General features: G+C 41.2%; 1 protein-coding gene and 1 pseudogene across 1 annotated transcript; one reads left to right on the top strand and one right to left on the bottom strand.

Moving 5' to 3' along the window:
- Positions 1-578: 578 nt before the first annotated feature.
- LOC124098533 (septin-7-like) lies at positions 579-1888 on the top strand (annotated as a pseudogene).
- A 9265-nt stretch (positions 1889-11153) lies between these two features.
- Positions 11154-15987, bottom strand: LOC124098671 (serpin B9-like). The gene is made up of 3 exons (XM_058582351.1): positions 15682-15987; positions 13954-14131; positions 11154-11333 (listed from the first exon to the last, which is right to left on the bottom strand). The coding sequence occupies exons 2-3, from the start codon at positions 14119-14121 to the stop codon at positions 11187-11189; spliced, it is 315 nt and encodes a 104-aa protein (XP_058438334.1). The 5' UTR covers positions 14122-14131; positions 15682-15987; the 3' UTR covers positions 11154-11186.
- Between the last annotated feature and the right edge of the window lie 629 nt (positions 15988-16616).

Below are 16616 nucleotides of genomic sequence, written 5' to 3'. Positions count from 1 at the left end.
AATCACAATTGGGTTTAATCCCCAGTTCCACACACACATACACACAAATAATTTTGAAGGGCACATAGAAATGTTTCAACTTAAGCATGCTGGTCAAACAAGAGTATCACTTAAGTGTGCATAACACAAAAATGATTTTATGATAAGAAGGGAAATAAAATGGAAGGTGAGCTCACTAAAAAAATAATTCTTGAAAAAAAATCTGTCAAAAATAAAACAGCTGGGTATATCCTAGCCCTAGGAATTCCAGGGGCAGTTAACCTGGGTGAATGTTTGATTAGGATGTGTTCAATGTTATCTCCAGAACTCATTTTGTGAGAGAGCTCTCGGGTGCTGGAGCAAGAGTCAGTGAAATAACAGGACTGTCACTGAAGCCATCAAATACACCTCTTAGCCCCTATAAAAACACAGATCCAAACTAATAGATAAAAACCCATAAAACTCCTAGTGTTGCCCTCCACCATATACTCCCTCCATGTCTCCAGGATTTTCACAGACAAATGAAATAAAGTAAGCATTAGAGATACTGTTGAAGGAACATACAAAGAAGCCCAACTATTCACAACTGGGGAGTAGCTCAAATGAAGAACCTTGAAGGCTATGTGGGATTTGCCAATCTCCCAAATCAAGTTTACAGATTATCAGAGAAGAGAGGGTCTGAATTCACATATGGTAGTAGGTGAATCTGGACTAGGAAAATCAACATTAATCAACTCATTATTCCTCACAGATTTGTATTTTCCTGAGTATCCAGACTGCTGGTGGAAAGATACAAAGATTTAATCAAAGTAGTTGGTGCTCAGTTGCTGCTCACAATAGTTGATACCCCAGGGCTTGGAGATGCCGTGGACAATAGTCATTGCTGGCAGCATGTTATTGGTGACATTGATAGTAAATTATCCTTATAGGATTACCTAAACACAGAATGTTAGTGAACACACATCAGATGCCTGATAACAGAAGTACAGTATGGTTATACTTCTTTGCTCCTTCAGGACATGGACCATTGGATTCTGAGTTTATGAAGTGTGTGCATGAAAAAGTGAATAGCATTCCACTTACTGCCAAAGCAGACATACTCCCACTGAGGAATGCCAAAAGTTTAAAAAACAGATAATGAAAGAAATTCAGGAACATAAAACATATGAATTTCCAGAAACAGAAGATAAGGAAGAAAATAATTGGTTAAAAAGATAAAGGGCCATTGACCTCTTGCTGTGGGAGGCAGTAATACTATTATTGAAGTTAATGGCAAAAGGGTCAGAAGGAGGCAGCATATCCTTGGGGTGTGGCTGAAGTTGAAAATGGTGAGCATTTTGATTTTACAATACTAAGAAATATGTTGATAAGAACATAGATGCAGGATTGAAAAATGTTACTAATAATGTACACGATGAGAACGACAGAAGCAGAAAACTTGCAGCTGGAACTTACAATGGAGTTGATAAAACAAGAATAAAGGGCAGCTTATGAAGAGCTCTCTGGCACAAAGGGAAGGAGAAAGGAGGGAGCATGTAGCCAAGATGAAGAAGGTGGAAATGGAGATGGAGCAGGTGTTTGAGATGAAAGTCAAGGAAAAGTTAAAAAATTGAAGGACTTTGAAGCCGAGGTGTAGTGACGCCATGAGCCAATGAAAAAGAATTTGGAAGCCCAACATAAGGAACTAGAGAGGAAATGATGTCAGTTTGTGAAGGAGAAAGCAAACTGGGAAGCTAAGCAATGTACTTTAGAGCAACATAACTCCTCAGGGACCTTGGAAAGAAACAAGAAAGGAAGATCTTTTAAACTCTCTATTGACCTCCCGTTATGTATTAGTTGCCAATATGCCAGCTTGGACATCAGTGTTTGTGGGCTCCATTTGACCAATTTGTACCACTTTTATCCATAATGATGAATTTAACAGTAGACAAAATTTTTTTATTGTTGTTGTTGTTGTTGATGGAGATTAAGATGCTTTGAAAATTGGGTAGGGGATTGTGTACTTACAAAGTAACAGCTCTAAGTAACTTTATACATTTTCTTTTCCTTTTGAAACTTTTTATTCAAAAGATCTCTTCAATTTAATTCAACAGAACATTTTTAGCGTTGTACAATCATACTGTGGTGGTCTAATTGTTTACAGGATATTCCAAAATAAAGGTACTCCAGAAGGTTTTTATTGAGTATAAATTGCCACAAAATCATGCAAACTATGCTTCCCTAGGATAATTATAATACAGCTATATTATGCAGTTATATTATGCAGTCTATACAATAATGTAATTTAGTCTAACACAGTTGACCCTAATTTTTGACACTTCCATTGTTTAAAAATACACATGGAAAAAACCCCAATATCCATACAATGCACCAAAAGCTTTTTAATAACAACTGATTTTTGTTTTGGATTCTTTACATACATATTATTCTCATTTAGTGCCCTCTTTAGCCTGAATCTCATAACTCCTTCATATTTGTAATAACATTTCATTTCCTTATTTTCCATATACTGGCCCTGCTAAAATAGAATATAGTGTAGGCTCTGATCCCACAAATGCCCAGATGTTCTTCTGTCTGCCTCTGATTTATCAGAAAAGGGTAAAGACAAAGATACCTAGAATCTGGGAACCAGCTGCTCATTATGAGGGGGTGGGGGACAGAAGAGAATGTTCTTAGAAGACCATGGCCAAGGGCAAGAGGGAGCCAGGGTTGGACTCAGAAGAGTGCACAGGAAGAGAGGCTCTGAAGAAAGTAAATGGACATGAAGTACCACTTACCAGAAGCTGCAGTTAAGACAGAGACCAGAAGATAAAGGTGATGGGTCTCCCCAGCTGGTTTTCTCAGGGGTGAGGGAAGAAAGATCCTTAATGAAAGGGACATAGATGGAGCTTGGGGAGCTAGAGAAGAAAGTGGAGTCAGTAAAGGGGGGGGGGTGATTTTACTGGTTTAGGAACCAATGTTTGCCTAGAACATTGAAAGGAAAAGACAAGCCCAGAGACTAGGGTGTTAAGTAGCTAGTCAGCCATGATGGGTGAGCAGGGCAGGGACAAGGAAGGGAGATTGAAACTAAGGCTGGCCAAGGCCCTGAAGGATGGGTGAGACTCCCCTCCCCCTCCCCCCTTTCTTTCCCCACCCTCCCTGGATAACTTGATGGTGGCAGTGACTGGTCTGACCCAGGACCCAGGACCCTGTGGGCTGCTGGTCTCCTAGCCCACTCTTGCCATCCCAGCCAAAGCCGATGCTGAGGACCTGGTGCCTTCAGGAGGTAGCAGGCAGGGCGTGGATGGTGCTCATTCTGCAGAGGCCAGCCAGGGCTTGCAGGGCCCAAGAAGGCACGTGCAACATGTTAGGAAGTTGAATCACACAGACCAGAGCCCTCAGTGACCGCTCCTGCTGGCTCCTGGAGACCACACCTTGTCCAACAAGGCAAAGGCCTTAACCACTCTGGAAGGTGAGAGAAGCCCCTGAGGAAGACAGATAGAACCATCAGCCAACCTCAACCTCTTCCTTCTCTACCACAGAGAACCAGAGGAACATACTCTATTTGGCCAATGGGAAATGCCCACTACTTGTTGGGATGATTTAGTGCCCTTTGTAGACGACCTGTGTGTATAATAGGAAAAAGTTGCTCTCAGCCTCCCCTGCCCTGCCTTGTGCTAAATGCTTCTGCTGCAAAATAACTAAGCACACAGGGGGAGTCTTTAACCCTGGAAAGGACCAGTGAAGCTCAGCCAGTGAGGGGGTGGGGCAGGGGGTGGTGGGAGAGGACTAGTGGAAAGGAAGGGTTTTCTAAGGAGAGGATGGCACTGTAGTTTGGTCTGGTATGTCCCCCAAGGTCCATGGGTTGAAGGTGTATTCATCAGCCTGTGGGGATCCTGAGAGGGGGGAAATCTTTGGAGGTGGGGCCTAGTGGAGGACGTTAAGCCATTAAGCACCCAGTGGTCACCGAGGGCCCTGGTCAGCTTGTCTCTGATGCCTAACAAGTGACCAAGCTCTTGGGTATCCATGCACCTTCATGGGCCCTGAAAACCCTGGCTGGCCTTTGGGCAAAGAGCACCATCAAGGCCACATGGTGCCTCCCAAAGGTGCCACATCTTCAGAGTCCTCAACGTTGTCCTCAGCTGGGATGGGCAAGATTGGGCTAGGAGACATGCAGCCCACAGTGTCCTGTGTCCAACCTGTCAATGCCACCATCAAGTTATGTGGGCGAGGGGAGGGGAGTCTTTCCCATCCTTCAGGGCCTTGGCCAGCCTCAGTTTTCAAGGATGAGGAATCTTTGGAGGTGGGGCCTAGTGGAGGAAGTTAAGCCATGGGTGGTGTGTCTTGGAAGGGAATATTCAGGACACCAGCCACCTCCTCCTTTGCTTTCCAGGCCACAGTGAGTGAGCATCTTTGCTCCATCACTTACTGCCACCATGATGAACTATCCTGACACAGGCCCAAGAGCAACCAAAGAGGCCAACCAAGCCTGAAACTTCTGAAACTGTGACCCACGATAAATGGTTCCTCCTTTTATGTTGATTATCACAAGTACTTTGTCACAGTAATGGGAAGCTAACTATGTACAGCCCCAGAGAAAAGGCAGAGTGTGGAGTAGTTGGAAACTACAAAAAATTTTGTAAGGCTGGAGTGAAGGATTACATTGAGAAATGGCAAATGAGAGAGGATAAAAGGTTAAATCAGGAACTACCGGTTAGCTCTAAAAAAAAAAAAAAAAGCTTAATCTTCATCCTAAAAGCAATGAAAAACTATCAAATCTTATCACCAGAGAGTGGCCCCCCATAGCATGAATGTAGCTGGACCACTTATTCTAGGCTTTTTGCAATCAGCTGTGGGACATTGTGTTAGTCAGCTCTTCATTTCTGTGGCTAAATCATCTGACCAGAATGACCAGGAGAAGGAGATTTCCTTTTGGCTCCCAGTTGCAGAGTCTCCGTCCATGGTTGGCCAGCTCCAGGGCACTGGACCAGGGATGAGGCAGAGCATCCAACACCATGAAAAGAATCACCTTTAGTGTGTTCATGATTTTTAAATAAAGAAAACAGAAATAACAAGTGTATGTGAGGATATGTAGAGAAACTGGAATCTCATACATTGCTGGTAGAAATGTGACATGGTTCAGCCACTGTGGTTGGTGATTCTTCAAAAGTTAAATAGAATTATCTTATGAACAACAATTCTATTTCTAAATTTATATATAAACAGAACAGTGTAAATAGGTATTTAAGCAAATTCTCATAAAAAGGAATAAAATACCAATACATGCCACAACAAGACTCAACCTAGAACACATCACACTAAGTGATGAAGCCAGACACAAAAGGTAGTATATTTTATGATTAAGTCTATATGGAATATGCAGAACAGGGAAATCCATGGACACAAAAAGCAGAATCATGGTTGCTAGTGGCTGGAGGGAGGAAGGGATGAGGATTCACTGCTTAGTAGATACAGGTTTTTCTTGGAGGCAATGAAAACCTTTGGGCACACAGTAAAACTTGTGGTTGCACAACACCTTTGAGCCATGTATTAGATGGCTCAGGACTGTGAAAATGTGAATGTCATTGGGATAAAAATATCTAAAAGGAACAACAAAGTTGGTGATGTTCAACAACTAAAAAATTACTACAGAGGTCATATAGGATCAAATTATTTATTACCACACTATAGCATGTAGAATATAATCACAAATCTTGGAGACTTTACGGCCCAGTCCAAAGACTAAGAACAAAAATGATTAATAAATAAGCAATGCATCTATCATGGGCAGTTATTGTGAAAGTTCAAAGATGTATATCTTATTATGGAGAATGGGAAAATGTCTTGAAAGATGACATTAATGGAAATTTAAGGGCTAATGGCATGTAAGTGTTTGGGTTGGAGGTAAAGAAATACAGTAACACCAGGCAAGGTTTCCTAGTTGCAAGGGGGGTATGTGGTAGATCAAAGCTATTCAACTGTCCAATCTGGTTGACATAAACACTGTATAAATTGGGAACACATATTAAAGAGCAGGTGTCAAAGGACCATGACTCTGTCCCCTTGTGTTCCTAGTATATATTGTAATGATATGCATTGCAATGGTGAATGTCAAAGATAGACACAATGTTTGTTAAAGTTTTGGGTTTTTTTTTTTAGTTATAGACACAATAACTTTATTTTATTTATTTTAATTTATATGTGGTGATGAGAATCTAACCCAGTGCCTCACACATGCTAGGCAAGTGCTCTACCACTGAGAAACACCTTCTGACTAAAAATTGTTTCTCTATAAACTTGGATAATACTAACAGTATATTCCAGCATTTATTACTATTGTGGCATTCAGACTAAGATAGGTGTGTGACAAATTTGAAGTACCAGGAAAGCACAGTATAAGTAGAATAATTGCATTAAAAATCAGTTAGAAATGTGTTTGGGGCCATCTGGGGAAAGTTTGCAGGCTATCCTATGCAATCTGTACTCCATGCATAATACAACAAGAAATCAGGACAGCCTACTGGCCATAACCCTGGTTCTATGGTACAAATAAGTGGGCAGTATGGGGACAGCTGAGTGTGGTGCATGATGAGATCACACTGGCAAGTTGTTCAGAAGACTTAGGACCCTGCCCTCATTTTTCAACTTGGTGTTCAAATAAAGGCCCATCCTTATGAACTGTAGTGAAATTTTGGGGACATGTAAAGAGGGAAATTCTCCATGGAGAGGAAGTACAACCATTAGGGAGATGAGAACCTGCCACAGAACAGAACAGTGTTAGTTTCATTATGCCTGATGAAGAAAAGGAAGGGGTGGTTAGCACAGAATGTTGGTTTACATGATGAGCCGAATAGCACTATGTTTACGGCTGTGGCTGCCACAGCCTCAGTGCCTTCTTTATTCACCTCCATGACATTCTTGTGCACAACTTTGGACAGACACAGGTCTGTCTCAGTTGACATGGCAGACAAGTCAGCCTGGCCCGGTTGAAAGGCATCGACCATTCCCAAACGCTGAAGCACAGACTTCATTTCATAATCCTCCTGCAGTTTAAATCTTGGAAGGAAAACTTCCACTTCAGTATTCTGCAAAGAGGCTGCCTTGGTCCAGGCTATGAATTTCTCAAAAGTCAGGTTATTTTCCACCTGAAAGACCAGAATCACAGGTTCATATTCAGACTATTGTGGATATCGACAGACACAGACATTTCCATGAACATTCCTTGTTAACTGTCCACACAGGACCAGCAGTGCCTTCAGCAGCCTAGAAACTTGTGAGAGATCTGACTTGCCCACCACCCCACGTGCTATCCCATATATGATTTCACTGCAGGAAGACTGTGGCTGTCCCTCCTTATTCATCCACTAGCAAACCATGTTTATTTGTGAAAAACATCTATGCCTAGTCAATGGTGCTTTTCCAGTGGTATTTGTTGCTTTGAATGAGGCTTAGTTTTCACATGATAAACCATTGCTGGCAAGCCAAAGAGACTGGGCAAAGGAAGGGCTCTCAGCATGAGACTCTTCAGGAGAGGGACATCTGCCTAAGGTGGAATGAGGCACTGTTTGTTGAAATTCATCATCACAGTTAGGGACCTGGACAGAGGGAAAGCCCATGGGAGCTGCTCTGCTCTGAGTGACCATTTAGGTCATCACAGTGCACTGCAACCATTGATAGAATGGTTGACTCTCTTGCAATAGGGATCATATCACAAGGAATCAAGGAGGACAGGGCTGGGCCATTTGGGCTTTGGGTTGGAGATACTGTGAAAGAAAGGCACAGGGTGTACCCACTTCTTCCCACAGAAATTGTGAGTTCAAAGGAGTGCAGTCCCTCCCAACTCACCACACTGAAGTCCACATCCTCATCTGGGAGCAGGATGATCATGCTCAGCATCTTGCCAGCATAAGGCAGCTCCACCACCTGTGTCTGGGCCTCACTTATGTAGATGAAGTTAAAATTGGCTTCCTGCCACATCATCTGCACTGGCCTTTCCTCCTCCTGAGAGGAATGACCACATGAACACAGCATTTAATGGTATAAAAAGGGCAAGAAAACTCTCAAATCTGCTGGGGTCCAGCACTGCTAGAAATTAATGAATAATTATCTGAAATATGCCTTATAAATAAGGGGAGGAATTTAATGCATACAAGCTTCCTTATTGCATTACATTGCATCTTAAGGGTTTACAGAATTTAGCCAACTATACTAATATCAGTTTTACTTAAAGTTGACTAGGGCCTTTGCAGTCATTTTTATTAATACGAAGCTGCAGATGTTGAATCAATAATGATAAAGTATGATTAACAACAATTCAACTGTGAGATTATTTAAAAAATATTTTTAGTTGTAGTTGGACATAATAACTAGTTGTTTTATATGTTTATTTATATGTGGTCCTTAGGATTGAACCCAGAGGCTTGCACATGCTAAGCAAGTGCTGTACCACAGAGCCACAACTCCAGTACCTGAATGTGAGATTATTTTAATTAAAGAATAATAGATTTAAAATCTGGGGTGTAACTTCATGGTACACCACTTGCTTAACATGTACAAGCTCTGAGGTTGATCCCTCATTGCACAAAAATGTAAAAACGAAACAAAAATCGTGATTCAATATATGTGTTTTCACATTCCCTCTTTGTACTCTGTCTCATGTCTGATATATATATATATATATTGCATACATATGTATGCCACCTCTTTTTGCTTTTTATTTAAGCAACTTGTGTCTATAAGGAGGTATTTGTGTCCAGAATAAGGTTAAACCAATACATTATGAGACTTCATCAGAGGCATTTAGAGCGCTAATAGGCTGTAAACCATAATAGATAGCAAGTATTATTTATTCAAATCATTTTTCCACTGAGATTAAAATTCGCTAAAAGAGATGATAAGTTTGAAATTGTGATTAACCAATTATGCCTTTAAAAAGTTAAATTTTCTATTCAATTTCTTCCTCAGACTAGCATAATTTTTGAAAGTCTCTCCCTACCTGGTTTATTTTGAAAGGCATTTCTTTTGTGCATGATTTGTCAAATGGCTCATTCCATGTTCCTTAGAAGTAGATGGCATTGACAAGAACCAGCCTGGTCTGCTCATCAATCGAGCCCATTGGTAGCAACTCTGGAATTTTGCCTTTCAAGAAAAGCACAAATTCTGTCAGTGGCTTTTTCTGAACCCATGGTGAATAAACATGACAACGATGTCTTGGAGATCCAAACATTCTGGTTTCAAATGTGCTGAGTTTGGATGATATGTATAAAAGTCAAAATCCCAGCTGTGAATGGTATTCATGATGATATACACTGGAAGAGCCACCAAATTGAAGATGGTGAAAGACTTCTATGTCACTGGAGGAAAGCAGGTTGGGACAAAGCAGAAACTTGACACCAGGTTGGAGAAGAAGACAAGCAGCAAAGGAGAGAGGGGCTGGGTAGGAGCTGACATTACTTGCTGTGGGTAAGAGCAGTGTCAGGTCTAAGGCCCTGTGGTCAGGCCCAGTTCTAACATTGTACAGCTACCTGCAACAATCCTGCGGCAGATAGAATTGAATAGCTCCAGAGTAGGGACATAGGAGGAGTTTCTGGAAGCTACAGAAGAGATGATATGATTGCATCCCCCTGGCACCTGGAATCCCTGGAACAAATAATAATTTGGGTAGGTGAAGGTATGTCCTTCTTTCCCCATATATCAAGTGGTATGTTTCCAAGAAACTAAGAGCATCCCTGCTAATTTGCTGCCTCTAGAGGGCACCAGAAGAGAAGACTCCAAGAAGAAGTAGTGGAAAGAACTACCTCTATTTTTCACTATCTCATTTGTTAGCAGAAATAGGGACATTCCTAGAGATGTGTAAGTGCCTGATGGTTCAAACATCAAACCATTATTGATCTAGAGGACCAAAGTTAGAACTTGTCACTCTCTAAAACAGAAATGAATACATTTTAACCTCACAAGCAGGGCATTTTCAATCTCTGGAATGGATCAGCCCTGAGAGAGGCTCTGTAGTTGACTAATCAAGTCTAGGCTTCTCAAGTCTGCTGAAGGGCACTTACGTGAGAGATAGGAAAGAAGAAGTAGGAGAACTCATCTTAACATGTAAAAGTGGGAGAAGTGAAGTCCAAACTGACCCCAGGAAGAGGAGGGCCAAGGTCATGACTTGGGACGATCTGGCCATCGATCTGTTCTCATAGATGACAATCATAGGCCATTGACATGTTAAGTATTACATGGGAAATCTGACCTACAAATTTCTATTGACACTTGCATCAGCCACTCTGGCCCTGGGAAAACAGACAGCATTAATTCTCTGGTTTTGAAAACCTGAGCACTGATCAGATCTTCTGTGAGCCATTAGGTTCACAGGCACCAAGAGGCTCAGCCAGGCAACCTTGCTCTGATGGTTCTGCAACACCAGTGACATTAGCAGTGAGGAGGAGAGGTAGAGGAGAGAAGAGAGGAGAACAGAGGTGGGGTGGGAGGAGAGTGAAATAACTTATAATTCTGACCTTCCGTCTCTTTTGAGACCCAAGTATTTATATGCTCCCTGGACTTCTCTGTAGCTTCAGCAAAGGACAGCAGCTCCAGCTCCGCATGGTAAAACTGAAGACAGGACTCCTTAAATGTCTTTGGAGAGAAATAATTCAAAGGGCCAGGTTGCTCAATAAAATGACAGTGAGCTTCAAAGCATTCTGAAGGCTATCTTTAGGTTGTTCTTAAAATTAAAGACATGATCAAATCTTAAGCTAATTAATGGTGAAATATTTCAGTTTGTTAGGAGATATTTCCTGAGCTCAAGAGAAAATAAATGAAATTTTAGATATTGCCAAAATTGAAATAATACAAGTTTTGATTGTAGAATTGGTCTTTATAAAAAATAGTTTACTGTGAGTTTCTCAAGTTCTCTAGAATATTGTTCTTTTATTTAACTATTTATGCATTTAATTTTTTGTTTATTTATTTATTTTTGCTTGGTTTTGCAGTACTGGGGATTGAGCTCAGGGCCTTGAGCATGCTAGGCAAATGCTGTACCACTGAGCTATGTCCCAAGGCAGTTTTCCATTTTGTTTTTGAATCAAGGGTGTCACTAGGTTGCCCAAACTGGCCACTAACTCTCCATCCTCTTGTCACAGCCTCCCAAAAATGTCATACTGCCTGGTCTCTAGGGTCTCTCTTCTGGATTGTATATCACCAAGTATTTTAAATATAACTTTTATTGTTCTGCTGATTCAACTTGCTGAGAGGAAATCATAGGTCTTCTCTCCAAAGAGCCTGTTGGCTGTTGTAAGCAAGTACTTAGACCCAGGCTTGTTCACTTGGGTGAGAAGCATCTGGAAGCCCTTATGGATGTCTTCCTCTGTGTTTAAAGACATTGCCTGTGAAGGAAAGCAAGAAAACCCTCTCAGTTTTGATCTTGATCTCCACAAGTATTTTCAAGCAATATTCTTCTCAAATACTGCATGAATTTATCCTTTGAGAGGAAGTTGATTCTAATTGAGAAGTGACACTGGTGGGATAGGTGGAGAGAGGGGCCAGGAAACTGCTGAGTAAGATACGGGTTTTGTACCTGCACAGAGCTCTCTGCATTGTTTATAGATGAGTGAGCAATATTACAAAACGAAAGGGGCAAGAGAGATTCAGAAAAGGGACCTATATCCCATGGAAACCATAAATTGTCAGAAATAGAGAAAAACTTCCCTGTATTTATGTACAAAATGATGCGTTTCAAAACACTAATATAACTTGCCTTTATTTATTTACAAAGATGCAGTTCAAAAAACTAAAAGTCCATGAAAAATTTGGACAGTAATGCAATCATCATGATAACATTTAAAAGGAAATAAAAGTATAAAATGAGCAATATGATTAATAAGAATAAATCAGTTCTTAAACAGTATCCTAGAGAGAGATAATATATGTTTACTATATGATACTTTATATTTCAATAAAGTTGTCATATTCAACAAGGGAGTTTCATTTGACTCTGAAATACATAAATCACACAGTTTATATTTAATGACATCAATGTAGGAAACTAAAAATCAATAACACTACAAATAAAATACCAACAACATGGAAATTAACCTACTAACTAATTATTAAAAACAATTTATAAAGAAATAACTTTCCTATGTAACAATCAAATAACTAACATGTTGTCTTTTTTTCTTTAGTTTTACTCAGCACTAGCTGTTGACATGGTATAAATAAGTGACAAAGCAGCACAACTTTGGGATGCGATCTTAAATGACAGTACTCAAAAAAAATCTATAAAACTCATATTTCTAGAATTTGTAATGTGACTTCTGTTTCACAACATAATTAAATTTAAGCTACATATATTTTTCTCAGTCTTCCAGTTGGTCAATATACCTTCTTTTTTGCCTAGATATTAGCCAGAAATTAACAAGAAAAGTCCTGTAACCTGGCAAAGATGTACAACCAAATTACCAAACCTTTTACTTTGTAGCTGGACTGCCGTCTAATGGAATATAGAAGGTATTCATCAAAAAGGTCAATGTGACTTGGTTTGACATGTTAATTTGACAGAAAAAATATAAACATCTTATATCCCACACAAACTGAAGTTTCCTGAATAATTTAAAACCAGAAAGAAAAACCTTTTAGTAAATTAATTTTGACCATGAAAGAAATTAGCAGAATGACAATTCTACAAGAAACCAATTAGAATCATTTTCAAAAGTGGTTATACAGGTTTGTGTAGCTCCAGTCTTTTCAACCTTAGAGGCAGATCTGAAACAACAGTAGTAACAGGCAGGAGCAACAGGCATAATGTAATGGCAATCTTTTGAGAATATTTGTGTATTAACACAATCATATTTTTGTTACTCTATTCACTCCACAGTTATTTTCTTATGAATAAACATGAGTCATAGTAGACACATAGATCATATCAGTTAAGTCTTTTGTCACAACAAGCATTAGAACTTTTTGGAGCTGTTTCTTCTGTGAAACATGATTTTGAGTAGCAAATTGTTTTTCCTCTGTGGCTCATCCCCAGGCCTGAGATTTGCAGTAATGTAGGAGCAGTTTATCATCACTGCCCAAATATCCCTCATCTGGGGGAGGAGCAAAGGACTGATTCCCATAAGTGAACAACTGTTCCAAGGCCACAAGTTTAAGGAACTTCTTGATGAAGTCAATTAGTGCTTGCATGATTCAGGTTCTCTCTACAACGCACATTTTGTTTTCATTATAGGGGTACCCCACAGCCTTTAGAACTATGTCCATTTTTATCTTGGTGTCACTGGAAGGCCCTCTCCCTGGCAAGACTGTAGCAGAAGAAGGGGACTCTGGAGTGGCTATATTTGGGGAGACATCTGTAAGTCCTTCATGTCAGCAGCAGCAGTTTAAGAGAGTTTCCACACTGACCTTGATGATTTTTAATAAAGTAAATACTAAAAATGTTTGTCCTCTTCTAAAGAATGATTCTAATATTTAATATAATATTTAAATATATGACTTATAATTTAGAAAATAATATGAATGTTCTATTACCAAACCAAGTAATTTCATCAAAAAATAGTTAAGCAGCATTAATTATTTTAATGTTCCAAAGGAAATAATGATATAACAAAACTCCCAACACACAATGTTAGAAAAGGGAGAAAAAAAATCCTGAGGAATTTAGGGAAAAACACAAAATGCTCATGAGTCCAAGAATTGATCTTTTCCAAGAAAGCACACATATCTACCCAACATAGACTGACATCAGCAATTGTAAGAAAAATTTATCAATACTCACAAGAAAAGGTATAAACGAAAAAGAGATTACACAGTAACCCCTGCAAGCAACCACCACAACATTTCACTGGAGGAAACACCTCACCTCTCTCCTTCCCTTCATTCTGTACCCTCTCCCTGAAATGGTCCAGGCTCACCCCTCCTTCCTCAAGAGTTCTGGAAAAACTCAAGGAGGGTATAAAAGACAACCTTGCAGACCAGTCTCTCCTCCTGAGTGACAGGTGAGCTTACCTGAGCCATCTGGTCTTTGGTGTTGCCCTTTGCCCCCAGGAGGACCATGGCCAAGGCAAAGGAGATGCCCAGGGGAGAAAAAAACACATTTTGTGAAGGTCTGTCTTGACACAGCATCTTCAAAACCTGGATGGCAAAGGTGCCATTTGCTTTTGAAAGAGAATCCATGATTCAGGGTCTGGGGGCAAAGAAGACAGAGAAACACAATGAAATGGGGCTGAGGACACTGTGTGTGCTCTCTGCTTGGCTTTCATTTTTCTTGTGAATTCAGAAAATTTCAGAGTACCAGTGAAAGCTATGGGAGTAGATTAGACATGTGAGGAAGGGGCTGGTGTCTGTAGAACATCAAACTGTCAAGGAAAAGAAGAGCAGAAAAGCATGCCTAGGAGAACAGAAGTTGACAGGTTGAAGAAGAGTGAGTAGTCAAAGCAAGAGCAAGGAGGTGCTGCTTGAGCCAGAGACAGTGGATTTAAACACCATGGGTCAGCTGTATGCAGTGAGACCCTCCCTCACCAGGGGAGGGCCTTAGATCCTGGGAAACCTCCTTGACAACTTCCCATTTCTCAAAGATCCCCTCAAATCCATGCCCAAGCAAGCCTTAAGTACCCTCCCAAATCATTATATCCTACTCCACTTCTCTAACCCCTGTGATCCTGTGCCTAGTACACCACATATCTCCACCGAAGAGCCTCTGACCTCCATGACCATGAGATCCCAAGTACAATCAGCACTTGTTTACTAAAATGCAAAGCAAGTGGACTGGGAAGTATCAGAACATGGGCTTCCCATGTTCTGATAAGAACAAGAAGTGGTTTCTTGATCCTATGAGCTCTCCCTTAAATCTCCAGTGGTGCTTGGGAGAAGCTCAAAATGTGTTTGTAGATGGCATTCCACCTGCCTGGCCCGGTAGTTTGCTGCAGTTCTCCTCTATCACAGCCTCCACCTCTACACACCCTGATCCCCCCATTTACCTTTGAGCCTTGGCAAACAATGATATACAAATTAAGAGGCTCCCCATCCCATCTCTGTCACCAGGCTCAAATCACTCATTGCTCTCTCCTAGGCTCAGCACAAAGAGGCACCAGATGTCCTAGTCTAGAGCTCCCTCCTACCCACCCTGACTCATCACTGCAAATTGTAATTCCTTTTCTCATTTATTGTTGGACCCACAAGACTGGCCTCTGTCTGCAGGAAAGGTACCTGGCATCCTGATTCTAAGCACCTGCAAGTATGCTCAGGAAACAGCAAGAGCTCCATCATTTAGGGAGAAACCTCAGATAAATAAAGGGTGCACTGGTTCTGAACTAGATACTGGAGATTTTAAAAGCACAGTGAAAGGTAAGGCAGAAGTTATTCTGTGACTACCTGAGGAGAGAGGAGAGGTGAAAAAATAGGGCCAATAGGCGGGAGTGGTGTTGGAGCATGAACACCCACCATGGAGAGGTCCAGAGCCAGCCAGGGGCAGGCAAGAGGCAAGCAGAGAAGCCAGGAGGCTGTGCAGCACCTTTGTCTTCTTGGAACCATGCTGCCCTACTCTGGGACTTGCCCTAACCAAGGAGACCCCCATGATCTCCCAAGAAGCTCTTTCTAAACACAGCAATGACACTGACTTTTTTAGATTGTCTTTTCTCATCTCAGTCTCTGGCATCCCTTCTCCCAGTGGTGACCTGGGGTTTCTAAACTTGCCTGGCTTGGTCCATTCCAGCCCCTGTACAGAGAAGTCCTCACCTGCCACCTTCCACAGAGTCTCTCCCTCAGGTCTCAGTGCTGCTAGCCTTGTGCTGTCTTCTGAATCACAGGACCAGGATCTACAGCTGTGCCTCTCTCAGGTCCACTCTGGGGCCTCTGTACTCCCAGGGACCTTTTACCAGGCCTGATTAGCTCTTGGAATTCCTACCTTCCAATCAGCATTTAGTGCCCCAGGGAAGAAATCCATGGGACCTGAGTCAAGTCATGAATTCCCTTGCTCTTGTGCCCCTAGCCTGGCCTCTGTCACCCACTGGTTTGCACTGGAACACCAAGGGAGACACTGGGGTGGAGTTGCACACAGCATGTTTTCTAGAGGATTCTGAAAGTGAAAGCACTCTAAACTGACAGCCAAAGGCAGGCTGCAATGTCCCCTGGGAAAAAAACAGTGGGGACTGGGGAAGGACACAGAGCCTACAAATCTGGGCTTCCCTACTTCCAGAAAGCAAAGACAGAATGACAGGCTGATATTTTAGGGGAGGAAAGTCCTACAGGTCTGTATTCTGAGCCTCCTGCCTGACACAAAGGAGAGATTCAGCTAAATGGAATGTGTCCCTTTCCCTTATATGCTGTTGGTGGGAATGTAAATTAGCCCCATCACTATAGTAAATGGTAAGGAGTTTCCTCAGGAACCAAAGGTAGTGCTACCTACCATATGATCCAGTTATACCACTCTTCTCTGTGTACACGTTAAGGAATCAAAGTCAGCATAGTATAAGAGACAGCTGCATACCCAATTTTGTCCCAGCACAGTTCACAAAAGCCAAGTTATGGAATCCGCCGAGGTGCCCATTAGCAGATAAATTCATCAAAAAAAATGTGGTAAGTATATATGTAAAGTAGAGATTAATTTATCCATAAAAAGGAAGGAAATGTGATTTATATGATTTATATGTCCAAAATCTGAGCAGCTGATC

The sequence above is a fragment of the Marmota monax genome, unplaced genomic scaffold, assembly GCF_021218885.2.
Source record: "Marmota monax isolate L192 unplaced genomic scaffold, Marmota_monax_Labrador192_F-V1.1 WCK01_AAM20220418_F8-fsc00029, whole genome shotgun sequence".
In the NCBI taxonomy this organism is placed as follows: domain Eukaryota; kingdom Metazoa; phylum Chordata; class Mammalia; order Rodentia; family Sciuridae; genus Marmota; species Marmota monax.
This window is presented reverse-complemented; position numbering and strand designations above follow the sequence as displayed.